The sequence below is a fragment of the Anarrhichthys ocellatus genome, unplaced genomic scaffold, assembly GCF_004355925.1.
Source record: "Anarrhichthys ocellatus isolate YVR2014 unplaced genomic scaffold, GSC_Weel_1.0 scaffold27, whole genome shotgun sequence".
Classification (NCBI taxonomy): domain Eukaryota; kingdom Metazoa; phylum Chordata; class Actinopteri; order Perciformes; family Anarhichadidae; genus Anarrhichthys; species Anarrhichthys ocellatus.
In genome coordinates this window covers 4,178,456-4,195,514 of record NW_022280057.1, presented here as the reverse complement: position 1 = coordinate 4,195,514, position 17,059 = coordinate 4,178,456, and the positions used below count along the sequence as shown (strand labels likewise).

Below are 17,059 nucleotides of genomic sequence, written 5' to 3'. Positions count from 1 at the left end.
TTTTTATTCAGTAATGGCATGCACTCTACTTCAGGTCCAGTTTGAGGTGGCTGATGCCACTAGGAGGTCGTTCCCTGAAGGATCCTTTGATGTGATCTACAGCAGAGACACAATCCTGCACATAGACGACAAACTCGCCCTCTTCAAACGCTTCCATGTGAGCGTTTACTCTTGTACTTCAAACAGTAGCAGAAAGTCCTTTCATTGACTTCCAAACCTCTTTAATGTCTTTAGGAAACTAGTGCCTTTTATGTGATTTGATCTGGTCTAACTGCCTTGTTTTTTTCGTTCACCTTGTTCTTTGTGTCCAGTCTTGGTTAAAGCCAGGTGGCAAGTTGCTTATCAGTGATTACTGCGGCGGGGAGAAGCCCTGGACACCGGTGTTCGAGGCCTACGTGAAACAAAGAGGCTACGTCCTCTATACACCCTCACAGTATGGCAAGGTAAATATACAGTAGAGCCTGATTATGTAACGGTTTGTGAGAGGACCACACTGCCCTATGGGGATTTCAACCCTTTGGTCCTCTTTACTATGATATGACACTTTACCATCCAGTATAGAATAAAGAAACCGTAGCAGCATTACATATTTTATCCACCAGATGGCACTGACAATTACGTTTTGAAACTGTGCAATGTCGTGCTCCTCTGCCGTCACTGTGCGGTGCAAAGATCAACATATGTATAGAATATTCATATATTTTTTTCATGTCTCTTTCTCATGGTTTCCTGTGTGTGCACTGTTGGCTATCTAATAAATGCATAGAATTCCCTAAAAGACGAAGAAAACCAAGACGTATCAAATGAGCTATAAAACACAACATAACTATGATCCTTTAACTGTTAAGCTAAGAGCTCAAGTTAAGATCTTATGCTATTAAAGACTGTATACTTTTTTTAATGAATGCTATGTCTGTTTTACCAAGTCCCCAGACAAATTGCGTAACTTCTAAAAAGTCTGCTCTGTAGATGTGTTTCTATTGTATTACTACCGTCCACCAGCTGGTAGTGCTGATTCCCTACTACGTCACCCTTTGTCTGTTCTGCTGTAGTTCCTTCAGGAAGCCGGTTTCTGCAGCGTTCAGTCAGAAGACCGGACAGCCCAGTTCATTCAGGTGATAAAGACAGAGCTGCAGAGAGCAGAGCTCATCAAGGAAGAATTCATTCAGGTTGGCTTACATAACCTACAGAAACAAACTGAACCTTAATTTGTCTCTAAATTCTTTAAATACCTGCTCATCATACCTGCTCTTGTTCCCCGCAGGAATTCTCTGAAGACGACTATTTTGCAATAGTAAACGGATGGGGGGAAAAACTGAAACGTTCCAACAGTGGAGACCAACGATGGGGACTCTTTTATGCAACGAGGGATTGAGTGATTGCACTAAGATTTGAGAAGATAATAAAAGAAAAAAAGGGGATGTTTCTTTTCTGATTTCCTTATCTATGTATTTGTCTTTTGCTTGTTGTAAAAAAACAACTGTGTGTATATTTTCAGTTAGTTTAGTTATAGTAAAAAATGCAAAGATGTAATCGGATTACCGATACATTTGGTATAAATGGGGATTTTAGCAGTACCTATCTATTACATGTGACATGCAATTTGCAGGAAATGGCTTTGTCCTCAACCTCATCGGCTAAACCAGTTGCTTGACTTCATTGTTAAAGTGACACTAACTTTTATTACTGAAATTTGGCCTTGGTTGAGGAAGTTCCTCAGCCTTCTTTGTTATGCTGTCACTCATGATGACACGCCCCTCTGGAAAAAAAAAACGATCTGAAAGTGAAAAATGAAAAAAAAAATGTATTCAAAAAAATTCCAGAACTGAATCAAAATTATATTCAACCCAAAAAAACTTTTCATTCACTTATTTTAATTTTGAATACATTGCTGTATATTTCAATGTTCAAGACCACAACTTGAACTTTCAGGTTTTTCAAATGATCAAAACTATTGACCTGGATTTGGCTCCATAATGACTCTCCTTGTGTTGCTTCTACACTTTGTTTTGGCATTTAATTATCTTGTGATTGCCACTCTGTGGCCACAGCGGCTGCTGTGCTGCAAATGTTACACAGGTTACAAAAATAGACAGATGTTGAAATAAACTAATCAATTATTGCATGCTGTCTGCATTCACGTCACGCCTCAGGCAGCTGGATTGTCAAGTATTTTTGTGACGTTATGTATTCATGTGACGGTCAGGAACTACAGCAGCTCCCACCTTCGTTGAAGCATCCTAAACACCTAACTAAATACTACCTCATGTATCTTTTTGGCCGACACACTAACGCTTGACATTGCTCTGTAAAACATCAATGTAATGCCGAACAGACACGCTGACAACACAACTATGGCACGTGGCTTTCTAAAAGTATTGATAGGACAATTAAAAGGTGTTTTGAGAATGTTATCAATCACAAGCAATGTCACAGAGAACTGCTAGATACGGATTTATATCCTCAAATAAAAAATTAAAAAAAATCCTTCAGACTGTTGGTGTTCAGAGTGAGTGAGGTCTTGCTCGCTCGCCTCTTTAATCTTTCTCAGTGACTTCCTTTGACAGCGCTGCTCAGAGATGCGCTACGCCCACAGCCTGTGACTGGTCACGTGTCTGCGCGCAGAAAACAGACCGTGAGAGGCCAAATACTCAGTCGCAGTCATGGCGAGGTTAAGCGAGCATGGGATTCGCCTGAGTTCCGTACGTATTTCACATTTTTTCACATCATGGCAGAATGTGTATGTACTTGCAAAATAACTTGAAGGGGGCAGAATAATTGAAACTGATCGTTTTTGTTTTAAAGATGAGTCCCTCCTTCCTGAATAGCAACTCCACAAGTCACACCTGGCCCTTCAGCGCAGTGGCAGAGTTAATAGGTGGGTGCTATTATGAAGGACTACGCTGAGACTCGTGCACCTGCAGCTCTGGTGCCCGTTGTTGCTGCTGCAACTTTCCATGACTTCATGTCGCGCACTCTTCCGCTGTAACGCGCACCCTGAACCGTGTGTTTAACAGATGTGTGTTGGTGCTATAATGGACCGAGTGGACTTCCTCTTTCTCACCCTTTAGCGACTGTATGACTGGTACACGCTTCTCTGTGTCTGTTGAAAGTACAGCGGAGTGTTACGGAAATAATTATAATAATAAGTGGGCTTATTATAATGCGTTAGTTATCATCATGCAATGGTCATAATATTCCTAAAATGCTACTAACTTGTAAACTGCGGTCAGGTTTCACAGTACAGTAATTGTACATAAATTCACCGTATGGCTTTAAGATCTCTGGGCTGAAAAAGACAAAAAGCCTGAACTTTTTACAATTCAGCATTTATTCACCATATGATTTGTCCTTCCACTTGACACAAAGAGTCTGTTTCTGGGCTGTCAACATTGCCAATCCTCCACTCTGTGGTCTCCTACTAGTTCAGACGTGCTGACAGTCTGTTGGCTGCTAGGTTTTGACAGGAGGAGCAGTGGGAGTGAGTGTGCTGTATAATGCAGTAAGTGCACTGTTTGGACATGATGATCGTCTGTGATCTCTGCTCACAGGGGCATTGCACCTTGAGTTTATGTTTGCATTAAAAAGCTCATGTTTGTAAAGGGAATGCCGTACGTTCTCACAATAGTGACTCAATAGCTCATGAAAAGCTGGACGATCTGCAGCTAATTCTAGCTCTGAGAATATTATATTCAATGTTAGTTGAGTGTCAGAGAGGTGTTTGTTGAGATCCGCGATAAGATAAACATGTCAAGAAGAAAAGCAAAAGGTCACATGCAGCAAAGTAAAAACAGCTGCATGGTAGAGATTAGAGAAGTAAACTAAAACTGGATGAGAATATGTATTGGCATACAGTGTATACAATATGAAGCATGAAAATAGCAAAAGACTATGTATAAACCATTCACACTTCGACACTAGTTTTTCGTGCTGTAGCTGTGGTGTGTGGAAAACAGACGGTTCTAATATTTAAGCTCTGTACATACAGCTTGGGGCAGAATAATAGGAACACACCCTGTGTTGTCTAATGATCTATCTGGTAATTTCCTTTGTAACTTGTTATAGTGTATATTTGGCCATATTGTGATTCCGATAGAATTGTGATTAATTGTGCAGCCCTACTCGGTGGCGATTTTACAGTCACCTTATTATACTTTATTGTACATGCGTCTTCATTTCTTTAGCTATTTCTGCAGGAATCGGCATCGTATATATATTTTCAGAGAAGACATGTTGCAGTAGGAAAAACAGTTCTAAATAATATAAAACCCTGAATGATTGGCTGAATTCCAACTCGCTGATATACACTGCAATATAGGGACAATTTACTCTCTGTGCAATATGACACGTGTAGCTGGCATTTTTCAGGGTTCCAATTTTACGAGTCCATTTTTAAACACTAAGGTAGTTAGAGACGGCGTTTTTAAGCAACATAAGGAGCTAAAATTAGCTTAATTAGCTAGCTAGCTGCAACTGATCAAATTGATCAGACATTTACAGTGTTATTTCGGCCGGCGAAATCGAATTAATTTATTAAATCTGCAGCTGTTACCATTGCAAAGTGCATGTAAGCTTAATGACGCAATACACAGTGGGGTTCATAACTAATAAGTGTAAAGTATATAAGTGTGTGTATTGTCATGGCTTTTTTGTTTCGTTATTTCCTATGTGGTGTGAGGTATACTTTTGGAAACCACAGATGTATAAAGAGAGCTAGATACAGCGTCAGAAACGGTGTTCCCTTAATTCTTTTGAAAGTTGCTCAGGGCGCAAAAACTTTGAACCTCCTTGGTCAATCTAACGCTTGTCAGAGGTAGCAAAGGTAACTAAGGTGGGCGGAACTACAACCTGTACATTTTTAAACCGTGCTTTTAAACCGAGCACTGCTTCATTTTACTCCTGGTGTACCAAGGCTTTTTCCTGTACACTGGCACTGCTCACATGCTGCTCGTACTCTTTTCTGCCCTCTCCATATTAGGTCCTTTGGGCGATACATAATGCCAGGTGCTGTGAATTATCAATGCTATGTTCACAACCTGTTAGTAAAATAATTAGTGAACTGCTTACTATTTGTGAACAAATATAATTATTAAAACATTTTAAAGTAATCATCTAACTAGTAGGCCTTATAATAAGGGTTCAAAAGATCACAGAGATCTCTTCTTCTCTGTTTTTAATTCATTTATTTCATCTTGTGTTCTAGACAATGCTTCAGATCCTGGTGTATCCGCTAAACAGATCTGGATAGATGTAGTTGATGAAGCTGGTCAACTGTGTCTAACATTCACTGATAATGGCAGCGGCATGACTCCCAACAAATTGCACAAGATGCTCAGGTAAGACGCACACATGCAAATCCACATCAAGTTGACGTGTTCATGGGAAAACACGTCAAAAATGTCAATGTTGCATCAGAAACATTTAATGGCATGTTGTCAAACACTGATAGGTTCCTCCCTTCTTTAAACCACAGTGTGACTCACCAGCGTTTCAGACCGCAAATTGATACACAAACACATTCTCTGACAAAGACTCACAAGAGTGTCCATCAAATTCACACAAATAAGAATGTAACTACACACGCATACATGGAGCTGAAGAGATGAGTTGATTAATTACTAGAGTATGAATACATTTAATTGTCAGAGGTTTGATAATCCATTAATCCTTTAAGTGTATAAATAAATTAAATGCTAAACATTATTTCAATTTACGAATGTGAGGGTTTGCTGCTTTTTTCTAGCATTATAAAGTTAATGTCTTTAGGTTTTTGGCGCCTGGTTGGACAAAATGATGTTACAATAGTGTAACACTAGTTCTATAAGCACAGGGGGAGCCCTCTACTGGCCACTGAAAATTAGAATAACCATAGCCGGCCTATCATAACGTGCCTAGCCGAATACGTCCAGACCCCACAGTACACACCGCTGTCTGACCTCCTACACCCTCTTCAGCGTGCAGCGTAGGAGCCACAGGACCCCTTTGGTAGAGGGCTGAGCTTGTACTCATAGAACTAGGGTTACATTATTGTCACCTTCCGTCTTACTCACACAGGCTAGATTTGACCCCTTGATCTCCATGAATGGAGTAGGGACTCTGCAGAACTGGAGAGAATAACACACTCTGTGTCCTGTCCATCCATTCTGTTAAGACTGTGTTAGAGGATGAGCGACCAGCTGTGGAGCAGCAGCAAAAAGCTGCGACATTCTGTCTCGGTCCTGTCCGCCGCCACACCCTTCATGAACAACATGGAAACAGCAGAGCCGGTGATGAGGTCCGTGAACGCATCGCTGCCGGCTCACCTGTAAATGCAGCAGCAGACATCCTGTCACTGTGTTTAATCCGTCTTGTCTCCCATTTGGAGATCGATGAGGATTGAACAGACACATGTGTACACTACCCCTCCCCTGGGTGAAGCTGGAATGAGGTGTATTACCTCCTTACAGAGAGGTAATGCCACATCCCACTGTTAACCCAGGGAGGTCTTGAAGATAAGCAGTGAAGAGAAAAAGGATTGTGAGACAGCGGTGTGTGCTGCCTTATATACTGTGGGGTCCGCACATATTCGGGCAGGCACACACTGAATGGCTGGCTACACATATGCAGGTTTTCAGTGGGCGAATGCACGCATGTGACAGTATTACCCATAGAGTCCAGTAGAGAGCGGAGCCTGTGTGAGTTCGAACAATTAATTTGAAGACACATTTACTCAATGTAAAAATGAATCGCATCTATTGACTTCTATTTATTAATGATGACGGTTTTGTCGACAATAAAAATGATCAAACCTACATCCTTATTTCTCCATATGTCCAGCTTTGGTTTTACAGAAAAGGGTTCAGGTAAGGCCAGTCAGCAGGCCATCGGTGTGTACGGGAACGGTTTCAAGTCTGGCTCAATGCGTCTGGGCCGCGACGCGCTCATCTTCACCAAGAATGGCGGCTGCCAGACTATGGGGATGCTGTCTCAGACCTACCTGGAAAACATCAAGGCCCAGGCCGTCATTGTCCCCATTGTCCCCTTCAACCAACAAACCAATATCCTTCATGAAAAAATATGGTTTCTCCACACTGATTGGCAGAGAATATGTTTGTCACCTTGCACAAACATACCTCCTCTATGTTCTGACCTTAACTCAGTGTAACAGTCTCTGGTGGTGACTGAGGACTCGGAGGCCAGCCTGGCAGCCATCCTCAAACACTCCATCATCACCTCCCAGGAGCAGATACATGCACACTTTGACTCCATTCTCTCCAAGAAAGGCACCAAGATATTAATCTGGAACATCCGCAGGTCAGAATCATACATTTGCTCCAAAGTAAGCGATATGAGTTGTTCTCTTTTCACCTGTATGTTGGTAATTAATAATTTACGTTTATGCCAATGAACATATTTCACAAAATGTTGAAACTGTGCCTTAAGCTTGAGTTAACACAAACCTTGGTTTGAGTTAGTAGCTAGATGTGTTGGGGGTATGCTCTAATATGACGAGATTGATGATTGTGCAAAAAACACTCAAACTGAAACAGGCAAATAAGCATAAGCACACGCATAAGACATTTGTTTAGGATTACTTTTAGTCAAATCCATGCAAAACAACACATTCGGAAACAAAGCCTCATGTCCTCATCACATGAAGAGCAGATGAAATTTGAATTTAACGATTTGAAGTCCCTTTTCCTAATTGCTTTCTGAAGCAAAGTTCTCTCAAATACAACAGTTCATGTTAAGGAGTTCTTCTGTTTCTCTTCTTCTTTACGTTGGTTCAAAAATGTCTCTACTATTCTCATTGTCATCAAATACTAAGTACCGCACTTATGAAGATTGTCCAGGGTGAGTGAAATTGTGCTGATGTATCTGTATGTATGTGTAAGGCGACGCACTTAAAATCCCTGTTTTGTGTAGCATTACAACTGGAAAATCTACGAGATCTTATTTTTGCTGCTCCTAAAGGAAAGTATCATGTATTTTGACGTTATCCTGAAGGGCAAAAGATGGCAAGCCAGAGATGGACTTTGAGACCGACGTGAGTGACTTCCGTTTGCCCGAGATTCATAACGAGGAGCTGAAGACATGTCTTAGGAACGGTGGATCCCTGACAGCCCAACATGACATCCCCGACATACACTACAGTCTCAGTGTGAGTGGATCACCTGTGTGATCATTACAAACACAGAGGAGGATATGAGAACATTCGATGTTACACCTGCTAGACGGGAAACATGGTTGTACCAAAACAGCACCCTCTTCCTGTTTGATACAGTTATGTCCCTTCAGTCCGGTGGATCATATCTATCCAATGTAAAGAATGACGTTTATGGTGGTGGTCTTGTGCGTTTGTGGTAATTATAGTATAGTATAGCAGTACTAGCAATTACATATAGTATATCATTTTGGTAAATGATAATACTGCCATTTCAGTACAAAAGTGGTACTGATTTACTGATTTATCGTTAAATTTATCTGAAAGAGTCATATTTACCAAATTTGAAAAAGATCATTTTAATTGGATAGCGTCAATATTCAAGCTCGTTAGGACACTTGAAGCTCTTCTGGATGATCTTAGGTCTAGTGGTTAAGATCAGGGTTTGAGTGGTTAAAGTGCGGGTAATCCCCTAGAGTACATCGAAAATATAAGTCCTATGCAAACTTGTGCTTGTGTGTGGCTGGGTGAAGGTGTCTGCTTCATGCAGAGACGTACCTTTGGTTTTGTAGTAACACTGCCCCAGTTTCCTTTTGAACCATGAGTCATAATATTCATAATTACTATAGATGTAGTTTTTCAAGAGAGAGTTTGAGTAATATACTCTCAGGCTATACATCAACATGTTAAAGAGTGTCAACAGATGGTATCAGACTAAAAATATTATGAGTAGGTGTTTTAAATTTAATTGTTTTCACTTTTATGCTTTCTCTTTCTGTTTCTGTGTTCGACTCAGGCCTACCTCGGTATCTTGTATCTGAAGCCGAGGACACGGATTATACTGAGGGGGAAGAAGATTCTGGTTAAGCTGGTGTCGAGGAGGCTGAAACACATTGAGCATGATGTGTACAAACCCCACTTCAGTGTATCCCTAAAATATTAGATGCGATATCCGTACAGGAAGTGGGAAGACGGTAGCTTTTTTCTACACAATTGAAATGCACCACTCTCTTGGCTTTCTGGGATTTTTGTTATCAATTTTTTTAAATGGAAAAACGCATCGTCTCTGAAAATCTTTTCTCTCAAATTTGTTTAACAGTATCCATCAAAACTTTTAATACGGACTACGTCCACCGAAATATACCCGAGGAAAAATAATGGCAAATGCAGAACTATGTTGTTGATTTTTTATATCCACACTGGTGACACTGGTACTGAAACTCGGGTATCGTATCGGTAATTTCATAGAGTTATCCTTAATTTGCTGTTGAAAAAAACAGGCTCCTTTCATGTTTAGTTGTAATTTAAATCATTGAAAAAATACATTTATTTCATATTTGCATTAATATTAGTATATTATATTTGTATCAACCAAAAAAATGTAAACATTTGCTTTTGCTGCTGTTCAATGCTGTTCAACCTGCTAATGCCCAGTGCTGTTAAACTTGACTGGTGTCTGTCAGAAAGAGAAGGTGAAGGTGACCTTTGGGCTGAACCCGAAAAACAAAGACCACTATGGCATCATGATGTACCACAGGAACCGACTCATTAAAGCCTTCGAGAAAGTGGGCTGCCAGCTGAAGGTAAGGGAAAAGGATGCGACCGTATGTCTTCATTCATTGCAGACGCGGTGATCTTAATCACACTTCCCAATTCCCTACAGGCTTCAGGTCAAAGGGCAGGTGTCGGGGTCATCGGTATCATCGAGTGTAACTTTCTCAAACCTGCCCACAACAAGCAAGACTTTGAATACACCAAAGAATACAGGTACAACACACACACAGACAAAACCAAGAGGTAGAAGTTCTGTGCTAATATGCGCCAATTAGCTATCTGCTTGGATTGGTTCTTGCCATAAAGCAGAGAATGGCAGAAAATAACTGCTACAATACAGTGTTTACAAAGTTATTAGGAAACATAGCACTAGTGACTCATGCAGCTCTTCCCGGAAGTGCTTTTATTTCTGCAAACTTCACACCAAATGTGAGTGTTTTACAGCCAGGAAGCTGATGATGATGATCAGAGAATCCTTAAAATAATTTTGATTAAAGACTTTATTTTCTTCTAGAGAAACAGACCTGTTAAGCAGTATTGGCCTGATACACTGTTGTGTTTATGATATAAGGTAAAACAGTTAAAGAAATGCACTGTCTTCTACTTTTTCTTCTCCCAAGACTCACACTTGGTGCTTTGGGCCAAAAGCTGAACGACTACTGGAAAGAGGTGATCGAGAAGAAGGCCAGAGAGCGTGAGTTTCACGCCGTGGAAAGAGATGAAAATGCGGACCAGCCGGATGCTGACGAGTAAGTGTTGACTTAGTTGCTTTTTTTATCTTGGAAGTTGCAGTGCGAGGAGTGAAAAGAAAATTCTTCTCCTCACCTTCAAGCGTTTTCATAACTTTGGTCCAAAATATGTTAAAATTGAATTTGTTAATTTAATTGAGAAAAACGTGTTTGATTTGTGTCTTTCACAACTGAAAGAGGATTTGGTTCGTCCGGTCCATCTGCCTTTAAATCTGTACACAAAATTGTTAAATCCACTGGAAGAGTAAAATAACTGGTCCACGTTCAACAAGCCTTTTATGGATAAAGACGGTAACAATACAGGAGGATGCAGGTCAGTTAATAACCCACTCATGTAGGAACTTGTCAAATTAACTGAAAGTGTAAAATAGGTCATTTTTCTCCCAAAGCTTGAAATTAGAGACTTGAGACGCTTGAGCTGCTGTCTCGACAGTAGCAAAGAACAGTAAACATGCTGAGGCAAGGATCTTCAACAGCCTTTATACCCATTGAGCAACAGTTATTTGGCATGCAGAACCATAAAATAAACGGCTCCAACAGAAAATATTTTTATGTTGTATATGGCTTTTGAAAAGACACGTTCATGTACACAAACAGATAGACTCACTGTGATGTTTATTCTAATAATTATTATTTTTGGTGAAAGAACTTCCCCCTCTAGTGCCAGCTTCTGTGTACTGACACTTCTCATACATGTATGTCTGTATGTACAGGGGTCCCATGTGGTTACAGTGTGAAGACTGCCTGAAGTGGCGATGCGTCCCGGCAAGTCATTACAATGTGGTTCCTGAAAGCTGGAACTGCAGCCAGAACCCCAATCCAAGTTACAGGTGTGTATATCTTATTATTGATTTCCTTGGATTCGACTTAAGACATTAAATGTTGGAGAGCGTGTGTTTTGAACTGAAGGCGTGGAGTGGAGACATTTACCAGGCAAGAATGGTCTAATGAAGGCCACTGTTCAGTTGTATTATGATTAATGCAGGATTGAGCATTTTGGGGGATTGTCACCCATACCACTGATTTAACGTCAGGATACCCCGGCCTCCATTTTAGACAATTACTTATTTTTATTTGTATCGTATAAGTCTCCCAGCTTTATGAAAGTGCAGTACTGAATTACTGAAGTGACCCTTTCATGCTCCGTCTACATACGTATTCAGATATTTTTGAAAACCAATATTTTCTTCTACGTTTTGTCCTCTCGTCACTAAAACAATTTTTGCATTTTTGAAAACACCTTCTGATTTTTGAAAAACTCCAGTTACTCTGTGTAACTGTGTGGACGTAAACCGGAGTCTTTGGGAAACAATGACGTCATCTCAATTCGCTCATGCCCATTGTTTTATGTAATGAGCATGCGCCAGAAACGACGACGACGACGACGACAATGTTGTTGAACGGACTACCGGTATTGTATGGTGAAGCAAAGCAGCAACTCGTCATTCGTCCACAGACGAGTCACATTTTAGTTTCCCCATAGTACCTTGGTCTGTGTACCAGAAAGATTTTAGATAGGTATCTCTCTCACCCTCGTTCATTGTCATCTCTCTATGGTCTATAATAAAGGCTTAAAATGCTGCAAAATAAATAAGATAATTAAGATCAAATGCACGGAGGTCAGTGCGTGTCTGTTTTGGCTAAACCAGGAAGGCCCTGAGCTGAAGTTTAGCAGTTATTGAGCTGCCAGGTCTCTTTGTCTTTCAGAAGCTGCTCTTCACCAGAGGAAGCAGAAGACTGTGAGCTGTTAACACCCAGCTACCAGAAAAACCACAAGAAACAGTAAGCTCTCATTTAATTTCTCTAGACCTCTCAAACTTTGTCTGTGTGAGAATTTAGACACGGAGAGACGTTTCGCACTGCTACTCTAACTGCATGTGGGTTCATGTACCATGTTGTGGTTTTCATCTGTCAGTTTCCAGCTCTTATTTCCGGTTCATGTGACTGCGTGTGTCTGCTTTTGCGATACTCTGCCCAACAGTGATCAACGTAGAAGGACTGAAATGAGAAATCAGTCAGTTCTTCAAAACGTGGTGACTTGTTACCCATACATGCAAAGTGATTCAAATATTGATTGAAACCAAAAAGTGTTTAACCTCTAATATGAAAATGTGTTTGTGCATCATTGGAAATTTTGGGCTTATTAGGATCCAGGATCATCAAATTAGTTTACTAGCTGAGATAACTACTGTTTAACTTGCAGGAGTTAGCTACACACCTTTGTTGCAAGGTAATACATTATAGACTAACTTAGAAATGGAATTTCAGGTTCATCAAATATAATAAAAAGGTTGATGTAACCGGAACTGTAAAAACTATATGCATGGCTGCAATGGGCCTTCTTACTATTTTCCCAGTGCTTCCATTCTTCCCTAGTAACAGATAATCCTGCTAGCAGTCGGATTGGAGACAAACAGCCAATCAGAAATTACTTATTCTAATTTAACTTCCTAACTGATCATTTTTCTATAACTGTGGCACACAAAAACAATCTTTAATACTCTCAGATCTTAAGGATTTGGGACCACAAAGGAATTAGAGAGAAGACCAATGAGTAAAACTGAGTGAGAACCTATTCAGTTATTGGAGTTATAAACAATATATACAGTACAGTTAGACATCGCCAAATTTAGATCATCTTCCCCTCTCAAGTCAATAATCTGTTTGTTTTTCCTGCAGAGAGCATCCCAAAAGCAGAAAACGAGAAAAATCCTTGGAGGTTTGTGAAAAGTTGGAAACTTTAGGCAACTTTGCTATTGATAAAGACGCCAGTGTGCTGTTTAGCTGTACAACGTCTGGATACATTGCCTATAAGTGTGCTTGTTTGTTTGTGCCGCAGGTGTGCAAGTCCCAGGACCAAACGGCTAAACACAACATCGTCTCACGCAGTTCATCAGAGCCAAGTTGGCCCACCTTGCGGACAGGTCAATGCCACACAGAGGGAGACGCACTAGAGCCAGATCAGACCAGCACAGATCACCTGACAGACGCACGCGTTCACGATGATGCACAGACACAAAGTACAGTCGCAGCTGAAGTCGCACGCACGCAACAGAATCGCGCTGGAAGAGGCACGGCCATTGAAGTCACACATGTGGAAAATGAGACCATTGATAACAGGGGTGAAGATAAAGAGGGAGACAAAAACATGGAGCCGGTTGAAAGAGAAGAGGAGAACAGATACGCATTAAGGTTCGCTATGTTGCATGTGTATTGTGTGCCAGTTCAGAATCGTGAATAATACTCCAGTGTCGTCATTTTAAAGGCATGTTTTAAATTTTACAAAGTTTTTTAACCCCACTTAACAATTATTTGTTCATTCACTTTAGTTTTCGATGAAAACTCAATTACAAAGTTGTGTTGTTAATGAATGGTAATGCAGTTGGGAGCTGGACGTGCAGGAAACTCCAACCTTTTGAGATTCAAGAGGTTGCTGCTGTCTGTTTGCTAACGCGTATTTTAGACATTTCCGTTCAACTATGTCAATGTTTAGTTATTAGTAGTCTTCTGGGTGTGTTTTATGAGAATCACTGACTTTCACATCTCCGATGTTGAAGTGTCCTCTGACACAACCAGAGTTCTGCTTCCACAGACAATCTAAACCTGACCCTGCCAACCCTTATATAACGAGCATTGAGTGAAAAAAGACGAGTTAATAGTGCTAACCCTGACGCTAACATGTAGTGCAGTGAGTATTGTCAGAGCCGTGTATGTTTTCAGCTGCATTATCTCACAATAATAACATGACTTTGACAACAAGATAGAGCTCATGAAATACTCTGTTATGGATTAACTGTCTCAAGACTGTTTGAAGTGTCTGTCAGTTAATTTCATTGACTAGCTTTTGTCCTCTGTAGCCACAAGAGGAAATCAGGATCTTTAATTCACGGTGTGAGAAAGAAGCCATGTCCTCAGGAGGAGCAGCGTGACTCAGAAAAGATGGCCCAAGAGATGAATCCTGAGAACCAAATAAATATACCCGAGACGGTGTCCTTGGAGAAGCCCAATCCTGACGGTAGCAGCCGAGTGGAGAAACCAGGTGATGCAGCACAGCGAACCCCCAGCAGTCTCACCTGGACCCACTCACTCCCCTCCACCCAGACTGTGATGGTATCTCCTCTGAGTCGAACAGAAGGGCCTTGGAGCAGACCACTGCCTCCAGAGGGGAGTGGGCGGGAAGCTAACGTGCAGAAGCTGGCGGGCTTGGAGAAAGAGGCCCAGAGGCTACGGCGGCTTCTAGCTCTGGAGGTCACAAAGACGACTCGAGGCACGATGACGACTGCTGATAGCAGCGCTGAAAAGCCCACCGGAGGACCGGAGAGTCCGCCAGCATCCCGAGCAAACAGAGAAGTCGGCTGCCAGACCGACGTGGCTGAGGTCAGCAGAGTTTATACCCAATATTTTAGGTTCATTTTGATGACGCATGACAAAAAAAATCGCATATGAGCAGAGTGCTTGATAAAGATAAATGTCTTTTTTAAGGCCATCTACTCAGACTGATCTTAAATGAAGATCTAACGGCAAACTCTGTGTAATCCTGGATTCTCTTTCCTCTGCTTCAGAGCTCTAGTTCATCCAGCAGCTCGGTGCTGGCTCCAGGATGTCTGGAGATGGTGGTCCTGAGTCAGAGAGCTGTGTGTGGGTCAATAGTGCAGTCTGAGCAGAACGTGTCTAAGAAGGAGAAGACGGAAACTCATAGCAGGATGATAGTCGGCGACAACGAGGCCTGTGAAAGCAACAGGTGTGTATTCTCGACAGACGTGCGCCGGCACCCCTAAATGTTCAGAATCAGTTTGTTTACAGGCCAGAAATTTGTTACTCAATCATAGCTTTTCTTTGAAGATTCCGGTCGTGGATGGCAGTAAAAAATAAATCCAACTCCAACCTCTAACTTTATTTACTATCTTTGACTGTGGTTTGTCTGTACTTTCCAAGCATGGCAAACTGCTGACTTTCAGATATAAAGATCTGTCTCTATATACTTCCAGTATAAAGAGTCATTTCCTGTAGCTGGCAGGACCACATTTGTGTGCAGGGGCGTAAATGTTTCTAAAAGATAAAGCAATCCAAGTGATCACAGTACAAATATCTGCTTCCATCTTTACCAACACTCTTTGCTGTTTCTTCTACTCGCACTTCTCCAAAAACGGTTAAGTCATGTCCTCTTTTGCAGTTGTTTACACATACTTGTTCTCCATTTTTGCTGATTCGTAAATAAAATGTGAATTCCCCTTGACAGAGTTTCATCACCTGAGCTACTGAAATATTTTAATAGCTTTAATGATTAAGCTGTTCTCCAATCAGACCTTCACAGGAAGATCTGCGCAGCATCCGTAACAACGTGGTGGTGCTTCTGACGGCCCTCTTGCCTCAACTGGACCTGGCTGGCATCAGCATGGAGACCACCGACGTGGACAACATCCTGCAGCAGATCATAGAGGTCAACTCACTGAAGCTATGATCAGTACTGTTATAAACCAAGATTGATGTTTTTTATATTCAAAGTTTGGATTGACATTTGTAGTCTTTGTTTTCAGAGTCGTAAGACGAACGCCGTCTATCAAGCTTCTTTTGCCTCCACACATATTGCCAGTTCACTTTGCATCCCTTTCGTGCGCTTGTTTATTTCAAGAAGCATTGTTGTGAACATTTCTGTCCCATTGACGAACATATAACATTTTAAATGTACTGTTTCTAAAAAGTGTGGTGCTGTTTTTTGTTTTGCTTCTATTTAAATTAGTTTTATACGCATGTGATCAACATGGATTCATACTTGTTTCTAGATTTGTTCACACATCCGTAAATGAGACTTTTTACGTTTGCATTAAAATACTGAAACCATTTATTGTACACTGCCTCTTTATTTTCAAGGTTAATTAAAAGTGTGCTCTTGCTTAAATGCAGAAGTTCTGCAGTACCTCTTATTTTCCACAAGGTGGCAGTGAAGCCTATTTATGAAAATGTGGCTCTTAAATCCATATTCTTGGAGTGTTAAGGATGTGAAAATCTCAGAAATCATCATTTAATTTGACAATTGTTTTTTGTTTTCAGACTAACTTTTTCTCTTGCAAGTATTGCCGTCAGTTAGTTGGATCCAAAATGAAATAAAGGGGACTACATTCTGTTATTTGTTCAATGTGGGTTATTTTGTATTACACCATCAGCTAAATGCTCTGTCATATTCATTAATTCATGATCACAGATTGGACCAAATCTTTAAAAAAAAGTTTGACTATTCAATTAAATCTATTTGTACAGCCTAATATCACACATTTACCACCGAGAGCTTTACAATCTGTACAGCACACCACATCCTCTGTCCTTGGACCCCCCCCAAAAAAAATACACTTTAACGCGGAAAAAAAGAAAGCTCACAAAGTTATAAATGTCTGCAATCCATCAGTTAGAATAATAGTCCGTTGTTTCTCACTTTCAAATAAGCGATGCAGTTATAGGTAAATAATACGTTTTTAAATGGATTTTGATCCAGCCAGTGTCATGCTGGAGCACCTGACAAAGGAACCTTTCACTACTTGGCAACCCAATATGTGTCATTAATATGTATATTATGCTACTTGATGAGGCATCATTGTAGGTGTTTGTGCTTTTTATT

At 40.8% G+C, this 17,059-nt stretch overlaps 2 protein-coding genes across 11 annotated transcripts in view; both read left to right on the top strand.

The window, feature by feature from the left end:
- Positions 1–1,419, top strand: part of pmt (phosphoethanolamine methyltransferase) — a 30,856-nt gene extending 29,437 nt beyond the window's left edge. For all 7 annotated transcript variants that reach the window (XM_031862774.1, XM_031862773.1, XM_031862772.1 and 4 more), the window contains 4 exons: positions 35–157; positions 312–443; positions 1,053–1,169; positions 1,265–1,419. In XM_031862774.1, coding sequence (XP_031718634.1) covers positions 35–157; positions 312–443; positions 1,053–1,169; positions 1,265–1,375 — 483 coding nt within the window. In that variant the 3' untranslated portion in view covers positions 1,376–1,419. The remainder of the gene's footprint in view (positions 1–34; positions 158–311; positions 444–1,052; positions 1,170–1,264) is intronic.
- A 1,203-nt stretch (positions 1,420–2,622) lies between these two features.
- On the top strand, positions 2,623–16,741 carry LOC116391862 (MORC family CW-type zinc finger protein 3). Of its 4 annotated transcripts, none has more exons than XM_031862833.1 (18): positions 2,623–2,702; positions 2,806–2,878; positions 5,204–5,336; positions 6,817–7,037; positions 7,146–7,293; positions 7,987–8,140; positions 8,940–9,068; positions 9,607–9,726; positions 9,807–9,910; positions 10,318–10,446; positions 11,160–11,276; positions 12,157–12,228; positions 13,126–13,165; positions 13,286–13,638; positions 14,304–14,823; positions 15,009–15,187; positions 15,751–15,886; positions 15,984–16,741. In XM_031862833.1, exons 1-18 carry the CDS (start codon positions 2,664–2,666, stop codon positions 16,119–16,121), a joined length of 2,805 nt encoding a protein of 934 aa, XP_031718693.1. In that variant the 5' UTR covers positions 2,623–2,663; the 3' UTR covers positions 16,122–16,741. The 4 variants fall into 4 exon arrangements, with proteins under 4 accessions (XP_031718693.1, XP_031718692.1, XP_031718694.1 ...); XM_031862832.1 differs by having other exon boundaries at positions 12,154–12,228; XM_031862834.1 differs by having other exon boundaries at positions 12,154–12,228; positions 15,751–16,076.
- The last annotated feature ends 318 nt before the right edge of the window (positions 16,742–17,059 follow it).